Source organism: Lutra lutra, chromosome 9 (assembly GCF_902655055.1).
Source record: "Lutra lutra chromosome 9, mLutLut1.2, whole genome shotgun sequence".
NCBI classification, from domain to species: domain Eukaryota; kingdom Metazoa; phylum Chordata; class Mammalia; order Carnivora; family Mustelidae; genus Lutra; species Lutra lutra.
The window spans coordinates 6,545,439-6,568,645 of NC_062286.1; the positions used below are offsets into that span (position 1 = coordinate 6,545,439).

General features: G+C 51.0%; 3 protein-coding genes across 5 annotated transcripts in view; 2 read left to right on the forward strand and 1 right to left on the reverse strand.

Moving 5' to 3' along the window:
- ASAP2 (ArfGAP with SH3 domain, ankyrin repeat and PH domain 2) overlaps positions 1 to 7,697 on the forward strand; it is a 169,785-nt gene extending 162,088 nt beyond the window's left edge. The window contains 4 exon segments of the mRNA XM_047744070.1: positions 2,182 to 2,231; positions 2,663 to 2,754; positions 3,201 to 3,323; positions 5,203 to 7,697. Of these exon segments, the coding sequence (XP_047600026.1) occupies positions 2,182 to 2,231; positions 2,663 to 2,754; positions 3,201 to 3,323; positions 5,203 to 5,277 (340 nt within the window). The 3' untranslated portion in view covers positions 5,278 to 7,697.
- A 585-nt stretch (positions 7,698 to 8,282) lies between these two features.
- Positions 8,283 to 20,359, reverse strand: ITGB1BP1 (integrin subunit beta 1 binding protein 1). 3 transcript variants are annotated; one of them, XM_047744560.1, is made up of 8 exons: positions 20,205 to 20,359; positions 17,044 to 17,135; positions 15,957 to 16,060; positions 13,653 to 13,731; positions 11,713 to 11,849; positions 9,845 to 9,937; positions 8,980 to 9,129; positions 8,283 to 8,534 (listed from the first exon to the last, which is right to left on the reverse strand). In XM_047744560.1, exons 3-8 carry the CDS (start codon positions 16,026 to 16,028, stop codon positions 8,463 to 8,465), a joined length of 603 nt encoding a protein of 200 aa, XP_047600516.1. In that variant the 5' UTR covers positions 16,029 to 16,060; positions 17,044 to 17,135; positions 20,205 to 20,359; the 3' UTR covers positions 8,283 to 8,462. The 3 variants fall into 3 exon arrangements, with proteins under 3 accessions (XP_047600516.1, XP_047600514.1, XP_047600515.1); XM_047744558.1 differs by having other exon boundaries at positions 17,027 to 17,135; XM_047744559.1 differs by having other exon boundaries at positions 16,985 to 17,135.
- Positions 20,360 to 20,453: 94 nt separating this feature from the next.
- The window catches only part of CPSF3 (cleavage and polyadenylation specific factor 3), a 47,468-nt gene continuing 44,714 nt past the window's right edge, over positions 20,454 to 23,207 (forward strand). Inside the window, exon 1 of the mRNA XM_047744557.1 lies at positions 20,454 to 20,648. Within this exon, the coding sequence (XP_047600513.1) occupies positions 20,599 to 20,648 (50 nt within the window). The 5' untranslated portion in view covers positions 20,454 to 20,598. The remainder of the gene's footprint in view (positions 20,649 to 23,207) is intronic.

Sequence of the window (23,207 nt, forward strand, 5' to 3'; positions counted from 1 at the left end):
TCTTTCCTGTAAATCTGGCGTTCCCTGCCCCAGAGTTGCCACTTTTGCTGTGGCATTAAAACGGACCCCACACCGCACCCTCGGCGCAGAGCCGCCAGCGTGGGCTTGGCTGGCGAGCGTCTCACTGGGCAGTTTGACTGGCGAACCCTGAAGAACAACTCAGGTTCCTTAGAGAATAGTCTTTGTCTCTCGCCTGAAGGGATCAGGTTTTCTAGGAGTTGAATAAAGAAATAAAGTTGAGCTTTTACTTAGTTCCCCTCCTTTTTTTTTTTTTTTTTTTTTTTTTTTGAGAGAGAGGTGGGGGCAGGGGCGGAGGGAAGAGAGAAAATCTCAAGCAGACTGATGTGGGGCTCGAGCTCACATTCCTGAAATCATTACCTGAACTGACATCAGGAGTCAGATGCCACCCCAGCACACTTAGTCCCCGGTTTTTTAAAGATGCTCCTCAAAACTGCACTGGTGTACCCCCTAGTCCAGACACCCTCTGTTCTGCCCTCTCCAAGAACAGAATCTTCTGTCTGCAGTGGGTTGAGAGAGCGTAGTTACGAGGCTCCTCAGGGTTGGGCTGGAAATCCAGGGGTTCCACACCTCCTTGAGCAGATTTGGGGCCAATCTTTGTGTTTATTGCTGAGCTCTACCCACCCCACCCCCCCGGAGCTTATAAGCCTTGGGGGCTCAGAGCACAGATGGGAGTCCTTCAGGGCCTCCTCAGTGTGCGGGGTCCCCCTCCACAGGCGAGCTGGCCTGGTTAGGATTTGTCCCTCTGGTGGCCACTTCCAGAATATTTCCTCTTCAGGTTCTTTTTGTACTTCTTTTGGTTTCGGTTTTTTCTGATCTTTTCCTTGGGAGAAAGTGGGAGTAAATGTATTTCAGTCTGCCTTTTTTAACCAGAAGACTCTCAGACTTTTTAAATGCTCCTTTGTAAGATCTCTTTCGACAACGTAATGTGTACATCCTCGCCTCCCTGTTGGGAGCAGCGCGTCCGCGGTCTCCTTGGCTGCTGACTTCCACGGTGGGGGACACTAACTGTCTACACTGCATGCCCGCAGGCCATGCTTCCCTGGGTTCCTGCATCGGGGTCTGCGTCCGGCTTCAGCTTGCTGCCCTCTGCCCCCATCGTTGCTGCAGACTTGCTCTCCCCGGGCTGTTCTCTCAGACACCAGCTCCCGTGTTGAAGTTCTGGATGCGAGCCCGGCGGTGGCGGGCAGCTCCAAGAACAGGGGGTGTTGGCCGCCAGTGCCCGGGGTTGGGCACGGCCGTGCTGGGAGCGTTCCCTGTCCAGTGTCTTACCTGGTGTTACCTGCTTCTTGGGAGCCGTTTCTCTTGTGTGACCAAAGGGAGAGCTGGGGAGGGGGACAGAGTGGGTGATGCTAGGGTAGCTCCAAGACCACTTCGGGTGGGTGGAGGCCTGTCCTCGCAGCCTGGGGGGTTCTGTTGTGAAGCAGCGGGCTGCCAGCTGCTGGGGCTGCTTGGTGAAGGAAGCTCCACCCTAATCTCACCCTGGGTCAACTCCTGGGTTTTTACACGTGTTCTCTTAGAGCAGGCCTCATCAGCCCCACACCTATTTTTTTTTTTAAGATTTTATTTATTTATTTGACAGAGATCACAAGCAGACAGGCAGGCAGAGAGAGAGGGAGAAGCAGGACCCCAGGACCCTGAGATCATGACCCGAGCCGAAGGCAGAGGCTTAACCCATTGAGCCACTCAGGGACCCCCCACCACGCCTATTTTTGTATGGCCCACAAGCTAAGATGGTTTTCGGTTTTTTAAATGATTGGGAAAACCCAAAAGAAGTCTCTGTCATGACACACGACAGTTACGTGGAGTTCAGGCGCCCGTGCCCACAAATAAAGCATTTGCGAGCCCAGCCCTGCCCGCAGGTTTCCGTGTTCTCTGCGGCGGGTGCTGTGGTGGCAGTGTGGGCTTTCATCCCCCGAGCCTGGAACATGTACTGTCTGGCCTTTCAGAAAAATGGTTTTGCTGACTGGGGTCTTCGAGAATCAGGCCTTTCCTGTGAGTCTTTTCAGTTTTTGAAAATAGGCATAAACTCGGTGTTCTGTTTTCTTCACTTCAGTCTGAGATGGCACAGGTGGCTCCTTTGGAAAGGGGGTGAGGTGGGGGTCAAGAACGTGCCTGGGGGGGCCTCAGGCATCAGTAAATCTACTTTCCTCTTTTTTTTAGGGCTGACAAGTCGACCCCACTGATCAGCAAAGGCCAGCCGAGAGGACCTGGTAATTCCTTCCTCTGCACCCGGGGTTACTGCTGCTTCCGTGGGAGCAGTGTGGGAGGGGTTCCCGGCCGAGGCCGTGCCGCGCCCTGTCTTCCCCGGAGCCCCGCTCCTGCTCCCGCACTGCTCTGGACTGGGTCCTGCCTTTCTGTCTCCTTCACGTGGGGGCCGGGCGGGGAGGCCCAGGCAGGGACCCACATGTCTGTGGAGGAGCTGGCGGCATCTGTCCCGCTCCGTGACACTCACATGCCTGCACATGGGACAGGCTGCCTGGAAGTCACAGGCGCTCGGGCCTTTGAGGGGCTTTCCCCTCCACAGATCCAGAAATCTCTGGAAACCTGCCTTTCGGGCTGGCGAGGCAGTAGCAGTCATTGTTTGCAGCTCCCTGGTCACACCCGAGGCATACTGTGACGTTGCTTCTTACTGGCCCTGCAGGAGTGGAGCTCTCTGGACCCGAGGCTCTGGGCCCGCTGTCCAACGCCGCGGCCCTGCAGCCCCCAGCCCCCATGCCCAGGAAGTCACAGACAGTAAGTGGAAGAGCCCCTCCTTTCCTGCTTCTGCTCCCGCCGGCAGTGAGCAGGACTCTCCAAAGAAACAGGTCTTTCCCTCTTCCCTGGGGGCTGGGTGGGAGGCCTCTGCCTGGATCTGGGCGGACACGAGCCCAGAGCTCTCCAGCCGGCGGGCTCAGCAGCCCCAGCACAGCTCCAGGACTGACCCCCACATGCGCCCAGGCAGCAGGCCGCCTGACTCCAAGCGCTCTGCACTCCCGCTGGGATGGCTTAGCGTTTCCCTGGGCCTCCTAGAAGTCCCCCAGCCCCGAGCTACACGATCCACCCAACTAGACACGTGTGGGCTCCCGGGCCTGGGGTCAGGACCCCTGGGACGAGTTAGAAACAAGGCGGCCCCCTTCTCTGCCCCAGGAGTTGAAGCCTCCGTGCCACACTGACCTCTGACCCTTCCTCTTCCCAATCAGACCAAGTTAAAGCCCAAGCGGGTCAAAGCTCTCTACAACTGTGTGGCTGACAACCCAGACGAGCTGACGTTCTCCGAGGGGGACGTGATTATCGTGGATGGGGAGGAGGACCAAGAGTGGTGGGTGAGTTGGGGGCCTGGGCTGTGCCTGGGAGGGGCGGGGCTGAATCCCTGCCCGCCTGGCCCGTGAGGCCCGCTGCCAGGTCAGGCCCGCTGCCCGTGCGACCCCAGGACTGCCGGCCGCTCTGCCCCTCCGACGTCTCTTCCGCGGACACCCATTTCTGCGTGGGCCTCACTTTCCCCGGCTGGGGCTCTCCCACGTGAGGGCGCCGTTCCCAGAGCGCACTTCAGGGTCTGGAATGAGGCTGTGAGTTTAGAGAAGGCGCCGTCCTCCCCGACATGGCCCGCGTGCTGGAGGGAGGCGTACAGAGAGCTGACCGCGGGGCGGAGTCCATGGGTGTCGGTCTTGGTCCTGAAACGAGTCGGAACATCCACGGGGGAGTGGAACGGCGTGAACAGGGTGTTCACCAGGTGTGGCCCTAAGAATCCAGACGCAGCGCTCAACAGACTTGGTGACGTCATGTCACTAAATCTCAGTCCCCTCGTCTGTGAAAGGGAAGTCACCTCAGCACCACTGGAGAGGCGATACCGCAGGCCCCAGTAAGAGGCTGCCGTCAAAAACGAGGCCCGTGGGCCCCTGCGTGGGAGGCTGGTGGGGTCCACCCCATGGTGGACACGAAGGGCCCAGCGCCGTAGGTGGAGCTCGGATGTCGCTCTGCTCTGTCGAGTGCGAGGCACGTCAGGTGGTGGCCCTGGCAGGGGCCTTGTGACCTCGGTGCCCTGTGGTACCGCTGGCTCTTTCCCCTCACGGGACTCAGGGGTCCGTTGGCCAGAGCTCCGCCTTCCGTGGCCTTGCGGCGCCCAGCAGCCCGGCAGTGAAGGGGGCTGCTGCCCGTGGTGCTGGTTCCGGCCAGTGTGCCCGGCCTTTGTTCCCTGAACCCTCACTGGGTGGCCGGACCTCAGCCAACTCCCTCCCCTCCCCGCTGGCCCAAGAGCCGCAGCAGGTCTGGCTTTCACGCTCGTGTACAACGCGGCATGAGGGTGGGCCCCCGGCAGCAGCCCCCCCCATCTTACCAATTGTATTACAGTGATTTTCTTTTAGCCTTTTACTTACCTGCGTAATTTTACATGGTTGAGGTCGTACTCACTGTATAACTGACATATTTTACCCAGAGTGAAACTCAGGGACTCTCGAAGCCTCTGGTGAACGCTTGACTACATTTAAAGGAGCCAACTCACACACGGGCCACTTTCTGTGACTTTGCACCTCACAGACTTCTGACACTCGGTTTCTTCAGGAAAGAAAGGCACGCTGGGGGCAGGAGTCGGACAGCTGACCTGCCTGTGCTCCTGTCCTGTCCTACCAAGGACGCCAGGACCCGGGCGTGTGCTTCCGTGCAGACCCCCGGCCCGCCTGCCCCAGCACCCCAACAGTTGGCAGGCGCTGCACTTGACCCTTGAACAACGCGGGTGTGAGCTGCGTGCGTCCGCTTACACGGGGGCGTTTTCTGATAAGTGCAGGACAGCACTTAAATGTATTTTTTCTTATGATTTTCTTCAATTTTTCTCTCTAGCTTAAGAACACAGGAGGTGGAGTACATGTACCGCACAGGGGTGTGTTAGCCGACCGCCCGCGTTACCTGTGAGGCTTCTGGTCAGCAGTCGGCCTTTTGTAGTTAAGATTTTGGGGAGTCAGACGCTAGATGCAGATTTTCAACTGCAGGGGTGGGGGTGGCACGTGGAACTTCCGCGTGGTCGGGGTCAACCGTATTTGAAACATGAGGCAAAGAAAAAAGGGAAAACAGTTTATCGATGTCTTACCCAAGTCATTCTCTCTAAGAAATTCTTCTGAACACATTTTTTCCCCAAGAGCTATAGCATTGTTCTTTGAAGTCTCTAACATGTAGAATGTTGATAACCACCTAAACTTTTATTCATTTCAGATTGGCCACATCGACGGAGATCCCAGCCGCAAAGGAGCATTTCCCGTATCATTTGTGCACTTTATCGCTGACTGACTTGCTACTGAACAAAAACACTTCTTCTATCAGTTGTTACGTTCCTGTTTGTTATTGGTACCAAAATTCTTGCCAGGTGACCAGTTTCATGAGATGTATTGTCCGGTAGCCCACTTCTCTCTGACCCTGCTCTTCTCTTTTACAAGCTCAAAGGCAACTTGTATGTATAAATGAGTTGTTTTTATAATTTGTGGTTTTCATGAAATACTGCCATACTTTTATTAGGGAAAAATTGAATTTCCTAAAAGGTGAACTGAAAAGTTATTTTAACTCTACGTAATCAAGATCTTCTGTCTACAGAATTAGCTGAACCTAGAAGGATCTGAGTATTAGACATTCTTCCAGCCTTTCCCTGGCCCTCTGCTAGAGTCGGTGACCCTCAGTGCAGTTTTTTAGGAAGTCGGTAAACTTGCTTTAGAAGTAGCCCAGCCCTGGACTTCCTAGAGAAAATGCTATCAGTTCACCTTTAAAGACATTTTTTTTTTTTTTTAAAGATACACTTAAAAGATTTCCTTTGGAATCCACCCAAGGTTTAGTTAAAGCAACTTGAAAACTTACACCTTAGCATCGTGCTTTCCGGCCCTAATTTGTGAGGTCGCAGCTCTCATTGTGTTCTGCATGTGCGTGTAGCCTGTTGTGAGCAGTCCCACCTAGCACACCCGCCCGTGGCTTATTACGGCGTGTGGTAATAGCAGCTAACTCAGTTCCTGTTCTAGAAACCTGCATTTCCTGAATTTGGTTAAAAACTAAGGATGATGGATTGCAAAAACAGTTCTTTAAACTAGTTTATATAAGCTTTAGGTGTTTGGAATTCGCCTTCTCGACCCTCCTGCGTGTCCCAGCTAGAGGACGGTGGGCCAACCCCCACTGTTCACACACACCTGCTGTTTCCCACTGAGCATACCACCACCTTCCCTTTCTGGCCCCCGGGAATGTTTCCTCAATTTAGCGTCTTGTATTTATATATTATACCAACAGGAATGGTAAATATACTGTTTTGAACTCGAATCTGTCCATCTGTTTGTAATCAAGAACATAGCTGAAATCTGTAGGTCCCAGGTAATAAAATCCTCCCGAACAGACATCCCAGTTCCACAGCGGAAGTCCCATGACGTCATTCTTAAACTGAAGCTACTGGGCGTGGGGGGGTTGGGTTGAGTGCCATAAAATCGGAATTCAGTAGTTTCCCGAACTTGACTGTCATACCTCTATTTAGTAATTGTGAGCATACGATTCATGGCAGGAATATTGGACACTTTGGCACTCTTTGAGAATAAATAGGCCTTGAATGCCCACTCAGATTTGGACCAGAAGTGAAGGGGTAAGCGTAGGTCTGGGCTTGGAAAGCGAGGCAGCGATGCCTCCGTGGTGACGATGGTACATTTGATGGGAGCAGCCCGTCTTCATTAGGCAAGACTCTTCTAAGTGCAGAGCTTTTTTTTTTTTTTTTTTAAATTGCATTGTACTTTTGTTGCTGTTATAAAGGAAAACAGAACAAACTGGAATGTTTTATGATGTTGTGTGGCGATTGCTTTTTAAAGCCTTTTAGAGTTCTGGGTAAAAATGTGTCAGCTCTGTAATTAAAAGTTTTTGGTTTTTTTTTTAAAGCACTACATCTGTTTTCACTAATTGTTAATTTCTGTTGTTCGAACCCTCCATTTAGTTAATTCCCTCACAGATTTAAGAAAGTAAATAGATTTTGCACAGCGCACTTAATGTGTATTTTAACACAGTCCTCTCGCATCTGTGTCTTATAATCAGCCTTTTGGCCACATGGCGCCAACTATCCAAGGAAGTAAAGTGGATTCCCGGCACCCTTTCACACCGGTCCCAGACTAATCCAGCAGGCTCACTGGTACAGAACTATCTCAGAAATACTTTCTCCAGTTGACAATTCGGTGGTGCTACTGTGCAGTAATTACTACTACTCTTGCCAGAGGAGAAATTATATTAACTTCCCTGATAACATCCTTTCCTAGTTATTTGCTCTTTGCAAATTAAAAAACAACTGAGAGGAAGGAGAACCTTGTAGATAACTATTTATATATAAAGTTCACATTTCATGAACCTTCGCTGCAGGATTCTGGCATCCTGCGTGCTGTCTGCCATCAGATCGGACTCGTAGGGGCGAGGGCTCCCGCGTGCAGACTCCTGGGTCCCGGGTGACGCACCCCGGGGCGGGGAGCAGCTTGCACAGCCGGGAGAGCGACGTGAGGTGCACGATACCCCATTCGTCCACTTGATGACTTCGAACTAGTTGCAGCGCAACTGTATATATTGTATAACCCGAATCAGTTCTTATTTTCGTTGTCCATAACGCGGTGACTGATAATTAGTTTATAATTGGAGCATGTTCAGTAAGTTGACTCCTCCTGTTCACTAGTCATTTGACTGGAAAAAATAAAATACTTTTAAATGGACGTGATGTTATTTGTGACACTTTTAATCCTTCAGGCCCCACTGCATATGAAAATGGTCCTTTAGAAAAACCCACCGGCCCCCCGTACAGGAGATTCTCTACGCTGATGCGCGCGGTGACCTTTCTTCTCTGAGGTAGAGACTCTGGTTGACCAGCATGCCATCCTGACCTATACTTTTAAAGTTTTACTTTTTGTGACCTGAGTTGGCCGTGTTGCTCTTCCAGGGTGACCAGAGCTCCCAGCCACGTGCTGTACAACCCATAGCAGCGGCCTCCTCAGAAAGCCCTCTCTGCTCACCCACTCACTGCCTGCACGTCTATCACACTTAGGTGTTAGGCTCAGTGGGGTTTAAAAGTGACAGAGGAGGGGTACCTGGGGGGTGCAGTCAGTTAAGCCTCTGCCTTCTGCTCAGGTCATGATCTCGGGGTCCTGGGATCGAGCCCTACATCAGGCTCCCTGCTCAGCGGGGAGTCTGCTTCTCCCTCTGCCCCCACCCCGGCTTGTGCTTTCTCTTGCTCTCTCTCTCTCATAAATAAAAGTGACAGGTGAGGTTTCTTTTTTAGTCCCAGAAAGCAGACAACCTCATTGAGACTTAACTGTAATAAGACATTTTAATAGAAAAGCAAATGACCACTATTTTATACACTGGTTTTCTTCAGAAAATCTCAAGCAAGGGATCACTTTCGACTTCCAGAGTAGTTCAGCACTGCACATGGAAACCCACTGCCCTTCCGCACGAGGCTGGCTTCCGCTGGGCTGTAGAATTCAAGCTTTCTCCGATGTTAATACAGAGTCAAAAGCGGTGGATAAAACTTTGCAGATGGCTTGTGCCTGTTCCTGCGGTGAGTGAAAAACACACCGTAAGAGACTTCACCAACCTCTTCCTAAATTAGCGTGGCCAGCAAATATATAAATGTGCCCCTCTCAGCACCTCCCCTCCACCTGCACACCAACAGCTTTGGGAGGGCTGGTCCCCACGTCCCCTGGACTGCCTCCCGCGCTCCCTCTGGGAGAAGCCCCTGCAGGCAACGTGTAGGAACTGGGCCTTTGGGGACGACGGCGACAACCAGGAGGGGCTGCCCTGCCCTTGGGATAACTGCACAGGTGAGTGCTAATCCTGGCCCAACTGACCATGCGCGCAACAGGCCCGGGCAGCCGGCCCACCCCGAGCATCAGCCGGCCCGTGGCTGCCATGTCTCCAGCCGCTGACCACGCGGGCGGTCTCCTCTGGCTCTACCCACCCCCTATGAATGGGACCAAGCGAGGTGGCAGGAAACCTCACCAGGCTGCTGCACTGGTAGACCCAGAGGCTGTACTCCTTGTTGCTGGCATCGGTGGTCTTCAAGGCCAGTAAGCTTCTTCCTGCCCCCAGGCCATCATCGTAACATACCATGCGGATGATTAAATATAGAGCGTGCCGGTGTAAGACGTCCTGGGAAGTGAGGGAAGGAAAACGTGACATATGGGCATCTTCTGAGCGGAATTTACTGTGAGGCTCTGAGCAGAGTGTATCTACACATCTGGCAGAAAACAGTGGTAGAGGTTTTCTTCCCCGCCAAAGAGATATTCCAGAATGGTCAGTTATGGGGCCGTCTGCCTTCAGGGTTATCCCTTCCTACTTAAGATTCCAGAAAGACAGGAGTAAGATCTGAGTTCACGGTCCTATTCTTTGTGCCCAGCACCCAAGCTGACAGCTGCCCTGAGCCAAAACAGCTTCCTAAGCCAAAACAGCATCAGGGGCCCACAGTGGGGGGTGTTGGCTGGGGGGCCCCCGCCATCCGGGAGCAGCACAAGGAGGCCTCTCTTCAGTCACCCTAAGAAATCGATCATTTTTTTAAGACCAGCTGCCAGGATTGTTTACCAACCAACAGTTCTGCAAACAAGCAGAGAGAACAAGTGGGCCCTTAGCAGCCTGACTCCCAGCCTGGAACCCACTTTTCCCCTAATAAACTCTATTACTGGGCGCCTGGATGGCTCAGTGGGTTAAAGCCTCTGCCTTTGGCTCAGGTCGTGATTTCAGGGTCCTGGGCTCAAGCCCTGCATCACGCTCTCTGCTCAGCAGGGAGCCTGCTTCCCCCTCTCTGCCTTTCTCTCTGCCTATTTGTGATCTCTGTCTGTCAAATAAATAAATAAAATCTTTTACTTACATATTGATCTGATGATGATACTTTTATACCATACTTGGAAACTCCCATGATAAATTCTTCCTCCAGAGGAACGAAAGGCAACTTTCCATCTTGCTTTGAAGTAAAAATAAATCACGTGAGCTACGTTAAAAATCCGTAAATCCGTAAATCTGATTAGTCAAGTTTTACATCTGGCCATCACAAATCCAAACCCTTTCAAGAACGCGGGTTCACAACAGCCCAGCAAAAACTGTTCCTCAATGAGGCAGAAAAACTGTCTCCAGGGTTTGGTTTGGTTTGGTTTTCACGGTCCACAGACCTGAGCAAGTCTCACAGCCATTTGTCTTGATGTTATCCCTAATTTAAAATGGCGATCCCTCTCACAGATCCCAGCAAGGCTTATTCACATTAGAAAAATAAAGCTATTTAGCTGTCAAAATACTCAAGGCTTGTGCTGACGTCAGCACAGGAAACCATCAGGAAAGGGCTGCAGGACCCACTCCTGAAAGCCATTTTACATCCGTCCCAGTCGGCAGGCACGTCCGCTTGCCCCCACATCCCGGGGCTGTGAGCCTGATGTGCGGTTCCTGGGAAACAAAGCAGCAGGTGACAGCTGATGGCTTCCCAGCAGATTATCCAGGTTTACCCCCTAAACCAGAACGCCGCCTAACTTGCCTAATACACAACAGAACGGAGAGAGTGGGTCATCAGTCGATGTCCGTGCTGAGCTGTCTGTGTGGAACCACCTGCCCGTGTTGAAGAAATTCGAGTAGAGCAGCCATGTCCACATGCCCCGATTCCTGGGTCCTCACGTGGCTACGGTAACTCCTGGCCAGTGGTTTCTCACAGGAGGGCTCGAGCACTCCAAGAATCAAGAGCTGGGATACACCAACACGAGTGTGTTGAGGGGATTTCGACAGGCCCGAAGTCTACGGGCCCTGAGCAGCTCAGCAGTCCCGATGGCAGGAAGCTAATCCTCGCGCACTTCTGGGGCGCAAATGTCATTAGCGACCTTTTCAGTGTCATACTTTGGGGAGGGCTTGCTTGTACTCGTTGGGATGACAGATGCCAAACCAAACGCTGGGACACTGCCTGCACCCGGACCAGCAAGAGGTCTCGTGGGACACACATTTGCCGGCTGCTTCCCCTCAGACGGGAGAGACCTCTTGTGCTCTCCGAGGACACGAAGCCATGAATTTAGTGACCCGTTCCTCCACGAGTCACCAGCCACACAGCCCGAAGAGCAACCAGAGCTCTAAGAACGAGCGAGGGACTCTTCCCCTTGTGGTGATGACCCTTTGCTTAAACAAACACAAAGACCTGCGATGGCATTTTCTGGAAACTCAGGAAGCACTAACTGTCTTCGGCCCATCCACTCCCACACTGGCAGGGGTACAGATCTTACAGTATCTGAGGCCCTGACTTCACACCTTGGCTTGGTCGTCACTTTCATTCTTAATTTTCCTTCATAATTGTTTCCTTTTTTTGAAATTCTTGACCGAGATATGTTTGGAAGCCCACCTCCCCTCAACTCTGGTTGCTAACGGTGTGAGGGCCCGCACACGCCACCTCCGCTAGGAGACACGTTACTGGAGGGGCGGTGGCTAGTTGGGGGGAGATCTGGAAAGGTCGGCAGAAGTTTTCAAAGACAGACCTACGGTGTATATAACCCGTCACCGCGCTCAGCTCCTCATTTAAACAAGGCAGTGAGCCCCGACAGAGTAAAAAGTGCTACTTTTGAAGGAAAGAACTCTCTGTTCCCGTGGGACTCCCCATCTCTAGGCACCATGTACTACCAATGATCACAGTGCTTGGTAAATATTTAACAGCGATAAAAGTGATTCTCTAGAATGTTCTAAAATTTAAAAAAATTTTTTTTTTTTTTTTACCTGGGCAACATCTATGTAATTGATGAGGTCTAGAGGCCCTTCAAGACTTTTTCCTTCAGAGAATTTCAGTTTCTCAATGGCACCAACATATTTTATTCGAAATTCCGCACAGGTATCTGAATTGTTGTTGCTTTGTCCTAAAGGTGAAAGAAAAACCGTTAACAGTAAGACTTCAAAAGAAATATCTACATTAGAAAGTGTCCTCAATCCCTTCACAAATAAAAAACACTGTGTCATCAGAACTTAACCTTTAATGAAAATTTAAAAAAATTCTAATGCAGGATTACTTGAAGTAATAGGAAAGAACTTGGAATTTAACCTCTTCCTCCATGACTCACAATATACTAAACGTATAAAAATCTCAGTAAGAGGGGCGCCTGGGTGGCTCAGTTGGTTGGACTGCCTTCGGCTCAGGTCATGGTCCCGGAGTCTTGGGATCAGGTCTCACATCGGGCTCCCAGCTCCATGGGGAGTCTGCTTCTCCCTCTGACCTCCCCTCTCATGCTCTCTCACTGTCTCTCTCTCAAATAAATAAATAAAATCTTTTTAAAAAAATCTCAATAAGAGTAAATTAAAACAGGAGAGGGGCGCCTGGGTGGCTCAGTGGGCTAAAGCCTCTGCCTTCGGCTCGGGTCATGATCCCAGGGTCCTGGGATCGAGCCCCACATCGGGCTCCCTGCTCAGCGGGGAGCCTGCCTCCCCCTCCCCCTCTCTGCCTGCCTCTCTGCCTACTTGTGATTTCTGTCTGTCAAATAAATAAATAAAATCTTTAAAAAAAAAAAAAGAGTAAGTTAAAACAGGAGAAAAATAAAATGTCGACTGGATAATGATTGAGTACCTTCATGATACATGAAGATATTTAAGCTTTGTTTTTTTGTCCCTCTTTACTATGTTCACTGTTAACTTGTTCTCCTGACTCAGCAAACCTGGTCTACATAATAATAACAGGTTTTTTCCTGCAGAATAATGCCAGACAGACTAATGCCAGACAGGAAGTCCCTTTACACGAGCAGATGTTAGGGTACATGACACAGGCAACAGGCTGAAGAACCGTGTGCTAGAAAATCGAGCCAGGGCCAACACGGCCACCATGCGACCCCTTATCTGCCACGTTAAGGCGATACTGTGTGGCTACTTCTAGGTTATGCTTATGGTTAAAAAAAAAAAAGCCCAAATATAAAAAATATAAAAATATATTAAATATAAAAAATATAAAAATATATTAAATATTTAAAAAATTTAATATTTTTAAGGCATCTAGACCTGACACTACTGTGCTCTCTTATATACGTGATATGGTTCCTGTCTTCATCCCCCGCCTCTGTTGTCCCCACTTTCCACAGACTGTCGAGTCTAGGATTCTAAAGGGAAAAGTATAAATACACTTTCTTGTAGACAAGAAAAGGAATATTTTTTTTTGTATTTCCAATTAGATGCTAGCTGTTCTCTGGCCTGGGTTAGAATCCACGTTTTGATTTGTAAGGAGCTACTAATCTCAGGTGGCTGCACGCACGTTTGCAAGGGTCCATGACAGGGGCTGCCCTGACCGTGAGTTCCCGCGGGCCCCCAGCGGCTGGGTCTCTGCGGAAGCAGCTCCTCCACCCTTTCAGTCCGCAAGAGGCTTCCCCTGCACCCCACGAGCCATGCAATTCCAGTAGAACTCACACTCTGCCACCCCATATCCTAGCTGGTCTGAAACCTCTGAACTGTCACCACGACGTTGGCCACACGTTTGTGCTCCAGGCGCCGTGAAGAGCCGATCGCCCCCGTGCGGCAAGCGGCCGACCCCCTCTCATCAACCCACATCCCACCAGATCTTGGGCCATTTTTAAACTCCCGCCGGACACGGCAGAGACCGAAAACCTCAAGTGCGCGGGGATTCACCGCGCCGCTCGGTGAAAGGACGTGAGCCTCGCAGAGCCGTCCCAGCTTCTCCGCACCTGAGCTCTTGGTCGAGTCCGTGTCGAGGCTGGCCACGGTGCTGGATCGGGAGAGCCCCCCGAGGCTGGAGTCCACGGACTGAGAGGCAGCAGACACACACAAAGGCAAACAGAATTAGACACGTCTTCTTGCGAGTTCTCTGCCAAACATTCGCATTACTCGTCGGGGACAGCTGCATCAACGTCGACAAAAGCAGGGCAGACTAATGGACTGGGGCAGATTTTTCTAAGACGAATTCTACAGCAAACTTCAAAACCCAGGTAGCTCCACCTGCCCTCGCCAGAAGACAACATCAGGTAACTGCGGGGTGGACACTCCCAACATGAGCAAAGCCATTACCCCTGCCTCCTGGTGAGGCCCCTGGTATTTGGGTCGGGTGTGAAAATCTACACCTGGCTTCCACGCGATGCCCAAAAGGAACCCCGCGTGGCATGCAGGCGGCGAGTATGATTCTACACGATAAAACGAGCAGAGCTAGCCAGCAGGTGACCGATTTACCGGAGGTTACATCAGGGAACTCGCCCAGCCCCACTCAAGGTCTCCTGCTCCCCACCCATGTGCCTCCGCCATTGGTCCCACGGGTATACCTGGCCCGCTCGGTCACGTGCAGGCCACCTGGCAGACGGAGCACAATTTCCAGGGTGAGATGCAAAGGAAAACCAACACGGTTGTTAAGCAAAACACGGAGACTCATACGTGCTGACGCGGCTTCCACAGAACTGTGCTCTGGGTAGGCTTTGTTCCTTTGGAAACGACATTCTGTGAAAACTTTTGATTTCACAGTCCCTCACTTCTTTGCATCTCAAGTCAAAATTAGATATTAGAAGAGCAATATACTCAGATTTTTTCCATGTTCAAGAAGTAAATCGAGGTGAATGCGAAAATGCATCAGGTCTTATAAATACGTCTTTTCCCTTTTTCGGGAACTGCCCTTCTTAGAGGAAAACGTAAAGTGCGAAGAGAGCTGCAGGCGCAGAGACGTTCCCCGTAATGCTGCATGTGGGACCGAACCCTGGAAACACGGCACATACTCCACGGGACACGGGAGGGAACCGGAACGAAGACGCTGTTACAGCCTGATGGACTTCGGGAGGAGCTCGCCCCGCGGACTGAGCAACAGTGGGCTTCTGTGCCCGGAACTACTCGCCCACGCGGGAAACCACCCGTCCCCAGCGAATCTCTCTCTGCTCGAGCACAGCAGGAAGGGAGAAACTGGTCTGCTTTCCCACGTCCAGAACAGACAGCAAGGAAAGCTTACATCAACCTAAAGCACAAACCCAGCCATCACAACTTGGCTTGGAGAGCACATGGAGGGTCACCACCATCTTCGGCGGAAGTCCTCCCGCGCAGCGGGCCCCTTCTGCCCCTCTCCAGTCCCTACCCCCCCAGCCACATCGGAGAACCCAGGGCTTGGAGCTACCATCTCAAGCCACCAGCAAGTTCCCTTGGGAATCCGAAAATCTACTCCACCGACAGCGAGCCATCGAGTCTCCCTTCATCCCTTCTCTGGTCTGGAAAACAGGAAGCGGGCCTGACCAGTTTCCCAGGCTGAGGGCCTCACGCCAGGGCTACAAAGCCAACACCAGGGAGGGCCTTGACTACCTTCAGTTCAAAACCCTTCAAGAAAACTCCGTCTTCCCACTCAAAGGCAGGATTCCTAAAGCATGAAGTTTCTGTGGTTCTGGCTAGGAGCATCTCTGCTCAGTGAAAGTCCCGAGTGGCAGTCAGGTGCGTCTCCACTCCCTGTGGTGTGGCCACTGGTACCCGGGGTGGTGCCCACAGGCTCCTCCCCGGCCTCATGGCGTCCTGGCACTTGCATGCTCTCAGGGTGGAAACTGAGAACCACAGACCGGGGCCAGGGATGAGGACTTAGGCCTCGACGGTCCCTTTGCAGTCACAGACCCCACTTCTTTAGCATCCTAAACATGGCATTTGCCTCACGATCCAACTCACTCACTATTAAGTAAACAGAATTCTAGTGGTGCGCACACACCCCACACCCCGGAGTTCAAGAGCTCTGGCCCCTGCACAGGCCTGCAGTTCTGATCATGCAGAACATTCAAAATTCAGTGTTTCAGTGAGACCATTCACACACCCTGTGCCACCCGGCTTCGTGAATTTAATCACCTCAGGAACTCTCCAGAACAAAAGAAAATTAAATTAAGCACAGACTGTGTCTCTAGTGACAAAAATGAATGTCAAAACACACCTAGTCTGAGGTGGTTAGGATGCTTTGTGTAGAATCAATCACGAGAACCCAAATGCTCACTGCATTATGATTCCGGTCCTGGCTTCACCCCTACCTTGCTCTTAGTACTGATTTCACTACTCTGGGAACTGCTGCTACTGTGTCGCTTTTTGCCTTTCCGAAACATTTTTCACCATAGCTGGATCCCAAAGAGCTCCCCTGGAAGAACAAATGGTGGTTAGAGCAAAAAAACCAACTTGAGATCACTTTATGCGCAACAGGAATAAAAATCAATTCCTTCCCTGGCCGCAGTGTATTCCTCCTATTGGATACAGAAATCTTTTCCTCTGACCACCAAATCTGGACGCTACTGCTTCATTCTTTCTTTCCTTTTAGATTTCAAAAATCCAACCCAATGCACCAAAAGGACAGCAACCTTCCTGTCGTACTTGGGGCTGTGAAAGGCATTGCTCTCGGAAGTGACAGACACACTCGGAACACTCAAGCGTCTTTTACTTCTCTTTAATCAGCTCAAGAATGAGCAAAAGAGGTTCCGCGCTCATTGACCAACGGAGATCCTGACACCCAGCTGCTGTCTCAGGCTGGCATCCTGTGGGTCGTGGCGCTTAACACAAAGGACATGGCTGCCTCTCAGAAATGTCAATGTCCTGAGCGATCTTTAAGTAAAAGTTGACACAAAAATGTTCCCAGGCGCCACCTCTCTCCCACAAGGCTAGGGAAGGAGGCGACCTTAAGTTGTCCAGAGTCAGTCTTACACGTATCCCTAAGTCATTGTTAATGCCCTGGAAACAAAATTTATCTTTGCGCATTTCACAGGAGCACATCTATTATACTTGAAAAATTACTGACTAACCTGCATAACAGTTCATGGTTCAAATGCTTCCAAAGACATTGCGTCACTTTTATCCCCACGACAACCTGGTGACACATTAAGGTGCTCCAGATGTTTTTCTTTTTTTTAAGGCTTTCCCTCGCCTGCACTGCATATGATGCTGGGGGCTCCCAGCTGCTAGCCTCAGCGGGCCTATGGAAGGGAGGTTATAATCTGCATTTTATAGATGACGGACCTGTCACCTGTTTTTCAGGAGGCGTCACGAGTAAGATAACCTCACAAATTTTTACTGAAGATTGGATTCTACAGAGGGAACAAGGGAATCTGCTTACGGTAGAAGGAATACTACTTTATTGTCTTCAAAGGTCCCACAGCTGGTATTGCGCACAAAGAACCTCCTCTCATTCTGACATGGTCAATTCTTTTCAGGGAACGGGGTACCTGATGAAGGAAAAGAAATGAGTCAACCATGGGGCAGTCACTGAATGTCCCTGCTCCCATCAGAAGTTTCTTCCACTCTATCTGGAAACCCCATTCTCAGTCCACTCCCTTAGGCCACTTGCCCGAGACTGACTCCCCAAGCCCAAGCTGCCTCTTTTTCATTAGCTCCATCATACAACTTATTTCTAGGTTTTTGCTTGATTCGTGAAGTAGCAAGAAAATCTGATTTGTTCACTCATTCCTGAGGGAGTATCTCTTAGGTGCTGGGAGAGATAACGCCCCTGATCTGACCTCAGGGAGCCCATTCTCAGCGGGATGAGACAGCCCAACAAGAAAACCAAACACATGGCTAGAAACAACCAATACAAGGAAAGCAAAAGCGAGTTCAGGAGAAGCAAGTTCAGGATTTGCAACTGATGCAAGGAAGGGTGAGCATTTTAGACAGAAAAAGATGCTCTGAAGAAGTGAACGGTAAGGAGACCTGAAGAAGGAAGGGAGGGTGGCCACATAAGTGCGGAGGAAAAGCATTCTGGCAGAGAGTAGGGCAAGTGCAAAGATCCTGAGGGCACATGCCAGCTGCAAGGAACAGCGACAGGCCAATGTGGCTTTCACTGGAGCAGGAAGGAGGGAGAGGGACAGAGCCACAGGAGGGAAAGATCCACAGGAGGCCTTGGAAACCACAAGAAAAGTTTGGGGTTTATTTTGTGTTTGACAGAAGGTACTGTTAAAAAGCAGTTAAGTGATAGGATGAGACTTCTGTTTCAGGAAGATGATAAGCTGCAGGTAGAGAACTAGCTGCATGTTATATAAAAAGAGAGAGATGAATTATCAGGCTATACTGGGGATCACTTGCTGCCATCGATCACCTAGCCTTCAAGGGACAATGTTCAGACGGACGAGATGGCAAGAGAGCCTTATTCCCAGATCCTCACAAACTGGGTTAACCTAGCAGCATAAAGTGACATGTTAGCACTCTCTGATTGGTCAAAATCTTGATATGTATTATATTTAAGGACATTATATCTTAAGTGTGTGTTTCAACATATGTATATTCCAATATATATGTTTCAATATATGTGATAATTTTAAATGCGATTTTAAAATAAAATTTGATTCTATTGCTAGTGAAATCCTGAAGCATCCCTATAAGCCCCCAGAATACTAGAATGCTTTGAAAATCACCCCATTGGTATTATCATGTCTTTGCAAGTCCATAAGACTTTCCATCACCAGTCTAGGAGCTGAGGAAGGGAAAGGCATTTTATTAAAGTCTTTGAGATCTGCTGCTATTTTGATGCATGTTCTTAAGCAGATCATTCTTGTCTCTAAATTATTCATGCATGAAAATGAGGCCAAAGATACTGATTGTCACTTGGATGTTCCGAACTTGTCAAATGCAAAAATGCCTGAAACCAACCCTTCATCTCCCCTTCCATATCTGCTCCACCTCTCCTCTCTCCCTTTCAGGAAATTCTAGCATTTCTGGTAGAAGCCAGGAAATCACCAACTGCGCAAAGTCCTCCAGGCCCCACATCGAATAAAATACTCAGATCCACTGACTCTACCACCTGAACAGTTCGCTCATCCACGCCTCTAACAGGCCATTGCCATCACTAGACCACTGCTGTGTAGGAAACTTTTTCATCAGCTGATGATAGCAGTGGCTGGATCCTGAACCCGTAACAATGCACAGATACACAGTTTGTCGTGCCATTTAAGGAATTCGTGTCCCAACGGGACTCCCTGCCACTTTAAATCTACCACCACGCTCCAGCTAAAATGATTTCTTTCAAACTCAAATCTGATGTCCTTATCGGGCTTAAAATCTTTCGCTGACTCACCAACATTAGAGACCAAAGTCAAAGCGCCCTGCCAGGACCCACAAGGTCCTGCATGACGGGGCTCCTATCTACCTCTCTAGTTTCATCTTCCACAACCAGCTTCATACCTTATTCTCTAAGGAATGCAAAGTGTTTCCAGGTTCTGGGCATGCACTCTGCTCTGTTTCCATGCTTTGCTCCTACCATCCCAACTGCCTGGACGGAATGCCCTTGCACTTTTTATCCAGTCAGGTAATTACTCACTTTTCAAGACTCAGTTCAGGCTGCTTCTTAACTAGAAAGCTTTGGCTGGACCTCCGGGTTGGGCTAAGGGACTGGTACTCCACACCTCGAGCATATACCCAGACCCTAGCATTAGCCTGCTGTTGCCTACTTAGAACTACCTTAGAACTATCTCATTGTGAGCTCTCAAAGATGGGGGCGAGGTAATTCACCTCTGTGACCCCAATGCCTGGCACAGGCTGGCAGAGGACATGCTTAATGACCTGAAGAACCTTCTGGGAAGATGACATCCAAAGAACTTCCTGTCTTGAACACCTACCGTGTATCGCCCAGTGCGAGGTGCTCCAGATACCAGTGGCCCTAGCTAACGACCAGCAAGTGTGCAGTGGCACAGCCCCTTTCAAACGAAGAAGCCAAAACTCCAAGGGACTTGGCCAAGGTCGCCAGGCTACTCATGGATGGCGCCAAGTTCGGCACCTAGAGAGACCCCATCCTGCTTCCCACCTAGTCCAAGCTGTTCTGTTGTGCCTGCCGCGTGCAGGTGCGCACGGTGACAGCAAACAAGACCCACTCCACCCGGGCCCTTCGCGGTGAGGGAAGGGGGGAGGGGGGACGGGTGCAGAAACCAACTGGAGCAGCACGAAAAGGCAGTGCTCCTCACGCCCCACAGGGCACAGCCTGACTCGGGAAACAGCCCCGCGGAAGCTCCCACTCCCGCCGCCGAGTCCCACAGGGCAGAACCACACACGACACCTGTCGTCGCAGGAGCTGCCCGCCCACCCCAGACAGGAACCGCGCACCGGGGGCACCGCATTCCTCCCGCAGGCCCGCGCCGCGCCGCCTCGAGGCCTGGGTCCCGGACCCCGGGAAGGCGGGTCCTGGGGGAGACCGCGGCCCCCGCGGCCCCACCCATCCGCCCCACAGCGGGCCTCCCCGCCCGCGCCGCCTTCGGAGCCGGCGTTCCCGGCCAGGCTCAGACCCGGTTCGGTCAGGGCCCGGCTCTCACCTCACCGCCGCCGGCGCGCCGCCGGGGCCGCCTGTGGTCGGGGTCAGACACCCGGGGGGAACCGACGCTGGGGCAGCCGCTCCAGTTCTAATTCCAGCGCCAGCTTTTCTGGCGCCCCCAGCCCCGCCCGCCGAGCCCCGCCTCCGAGACATCGCGCAGGCGCGGCCTGAGCCCGCCCCAGATCTCCGGGCTCCGCTGGGGGAGGAACCTCGCGCCCTAGCGCCGGCGACCGGAAGTCGAGGGGAGGGGCCTAGTGTCGCGGGCCCGGTAGTGCCGGAAGCTGTGGCCTTGGTAGATGGGGTTTTTCTACTATTGGTTCCCCGTGGCTCTGCTTTCTATTTAGAAGACTCCCGCCACCTGTTCCTCAGCCCCGCTTGGCCTTCAGACTTCCGAGATGTCTGCGATTCCTGCTGAGGAAAGTGACCAGCTGCTGATCCGACCCCTGTAAGGGCCCAGCGAGAGAGGGAACGAAGCCACGGGCTGTGAGAGGCGAGGCGGGGTGGCCGGGTGGTTGGCCTTCTAGGTCGCCCCCTCGCCGGCAGGCCTCTGGAGCCGGCCCCTTGGTCCGCAGTTGCCGGCCAGGCCTCTCAGGCTGAAGGGGTTGGAGGGCCGTGGATCGGAACGGGCCGGCTAGGTGGAATGGGACTTGGCTTTATTCTTCAATCTCAGAAGATGTTGTGGGGGCGGGAAAAACTGTCGGGGCCCCTGGGCGCTGCAGAGTGGCAAGCCTGGGAAGGCGGTGATGCTGGTGGCGGCAGGATGAGAGGAGGAGCTGGGTTAGGCTGTGGCGGTGTGAAGAACTAAATGTGTTCATTATTTCCTCCAGGACTTGACGTTTGCCAAGCAAGGTGTGAAAGAGGGAATCCGTTAGCTGTGAGTTTTGACGTTCTGACTTCAGACCCTAGCAGAATAAGAAAGACAGGAGAGGGAAAGAGCAGAGGTGTTAAGGACAAAAACTCAGCTCTTGGTTGTCCATGAGAAGGCTCGTCTTTCGGTGGCGATGGCCTTCTGCCCGGGAAACACTTTGCAGATCTGGAATTGGGCTAAGAGGGGGAAACAGCTGTGGAGAACCTTTCCTGATAGACACCAATTTGAATTCACAGACATATAATTAGATACAAGTTAGCCTCTCATTCACTTGTGCGTTTTTCAGAAGGTAGACGGTGTCTGCTCATCCATTCGTAAGGACTAGTTGAGCACCTCCTGGGAACCGACCGCAAGTTTCCCACTGCCTAGTTCACACCTGCCCTCTCTTCCTGTGTTCAGCAGACACTGAGCAAGTGTCCAGCACCGCACTAAGCACTGGAGATGCGAATAAGACAGCGCCAAGTTAACGGAATTCACCCTTTCAGAAAGAATTGCAGTGCAAAGTGAAAAGTTCCGGAGGGACAGTTTGGAATAAGGAGGGACAGTTTGGAATAAGGAGACCCTTACTTTGGGATCAGACTTGGAATTCAGTTCCTACTCTCTCACTTGCTAGGACAGCAACTTCCCCAAACCCCTTTTTCTCACGTGAAGTTAATATGGCCTCGTTTATTGTGAGGATCATGGTAGGTGCTCAGTAAGTGGTGTATTCTGAGTGTACGTACACATCGGCATGCACTGAGTGCTGGGAGAGTTATGGAAAAGGGATTTCTAACAAGTTGAGAAGAGAAGGCTAGTTCCTGCATCCTGGAAAATACAGTGTGTGACCTGAGCCTTAAAGAACAAGTAGGAATTGAAGACAGGTCAAGTGCAGGGCAAGGATGTTCCAGGCAGCAGAAGTGGCGCAGGTGAAAATGAGAGTGGTCACAGTTTGTGGCTGGTTTCCTCGTGGCTGTGGTTGAAAGATTAGCAGATGAGGTGGGAGAGGTTGTCAGGGACCAGCTTGTATATATATAACTAAGGAGTCTGGGCATTTATCATGTCTGTTCTAGGGAGCCAATGAAGGGCTTAAGCATCGAAGGGATATAGTAGGAACTGTGCTTAGGAAGATCACTGCTATCAGCAGTGCAGCAGATGAATAAGAGTGGGTTTGGTGGTGGGAATCCAGGAGGACGAAATTGAAATAATGCCGGTGAAAAGCAGTGAGAGCTTGGAATGAATGAAACGAACATCAGTGAGTTGGAAAGAAGTAGGTTTCAGAGACTAAGGAAGTGAAATCTTTATTTATAGTTTTGTAACTCGTCGGATATATTGGAAGGGGTATTTGTGGAGAGTAGTGTTAGGATGCCTTGGATTCCTGGGTTGGGCAACTGGTAAAAGGTTGTGTTATTCACTCGAGGAGTGCAGGAGCTGGGGCAGGTCTGGAATAAATTTGGGAATTCTTTTGTTTTATAACAGCTTTCCTGAAATATACTTTGCATACCATACAACGCATTAGACGTGTACAATTCAGTGATTTCTGCTATATTCACTGACTTGTACAACCATCACCGCTATCAAATTCCAGAACATTTTTGTCATTCCAGAAAGAAAGCCTGAACCCGTCAGCAGTCACTCCCATTTCCCCCCAACTTCCCCAGCCCCTGGCCACCACTGATCCACTCTCCTTCTCTACAGATTTGCCTATTCTGGACATTTCCCTTAAATGAGATTATATAATATGTAACCTTTTATGACTGGCTTCAGCTTCTCCCACTTAGCATAATGTTTCCAAAGTTTATAATTTGGGAGTTTTTAGTCAGTAAGTATTTCTTGAGATTTCTTCCATATCAGGTGCTGCAGCTGAATAGTAGTTAACAACATAGGCGATGTCTCTGCTCATACGGCCTCTTCATTTTCATAGTGAGGAACAAACCGTAAACACGTAGATAGAGTAGCTTCATGTAGTTATGTTATGATAGAGTTGTGCGAAGGGCTAACAAGAGAAGGTAGTCGAGAGGAGGCTCAGAAGGTGACATTGGACTGAGACCCAAATAAAACAAAGAAGCCAATCATGTCAATATCTGAGGGATATTCTGGGGAAAAAGCAAATTAAAGGGACTTGAGGTGAAAACTAGTTTGGCACATTTGAACATAAGG

Bases quoted from the DNA above. Each gene is read 5' to 3' on its own strand.
- ITGB1BP1 (XM_047744560.1), bottom strand. From the start codon at position 16,028: ATGTTTCGGAAAGGCAAAAAGCGACACAGTAGCAGCAGTTCCCAGAGT. The intron at 11,850-13,652 runs GTGCGGAGAAGC...TTTCACCTTTAG, and splicing joins GGACTCGACCAAGAGCTCAG to GACAAAGCAACAACAATTCA. The intron at 9,938-11,712 runs GTAAAAAAAAAA...TTTACTTCAAAG, and splicing joins ATTACATAGATGTTGCCCAG to CAAGATGGAAAGTTGCCTTT.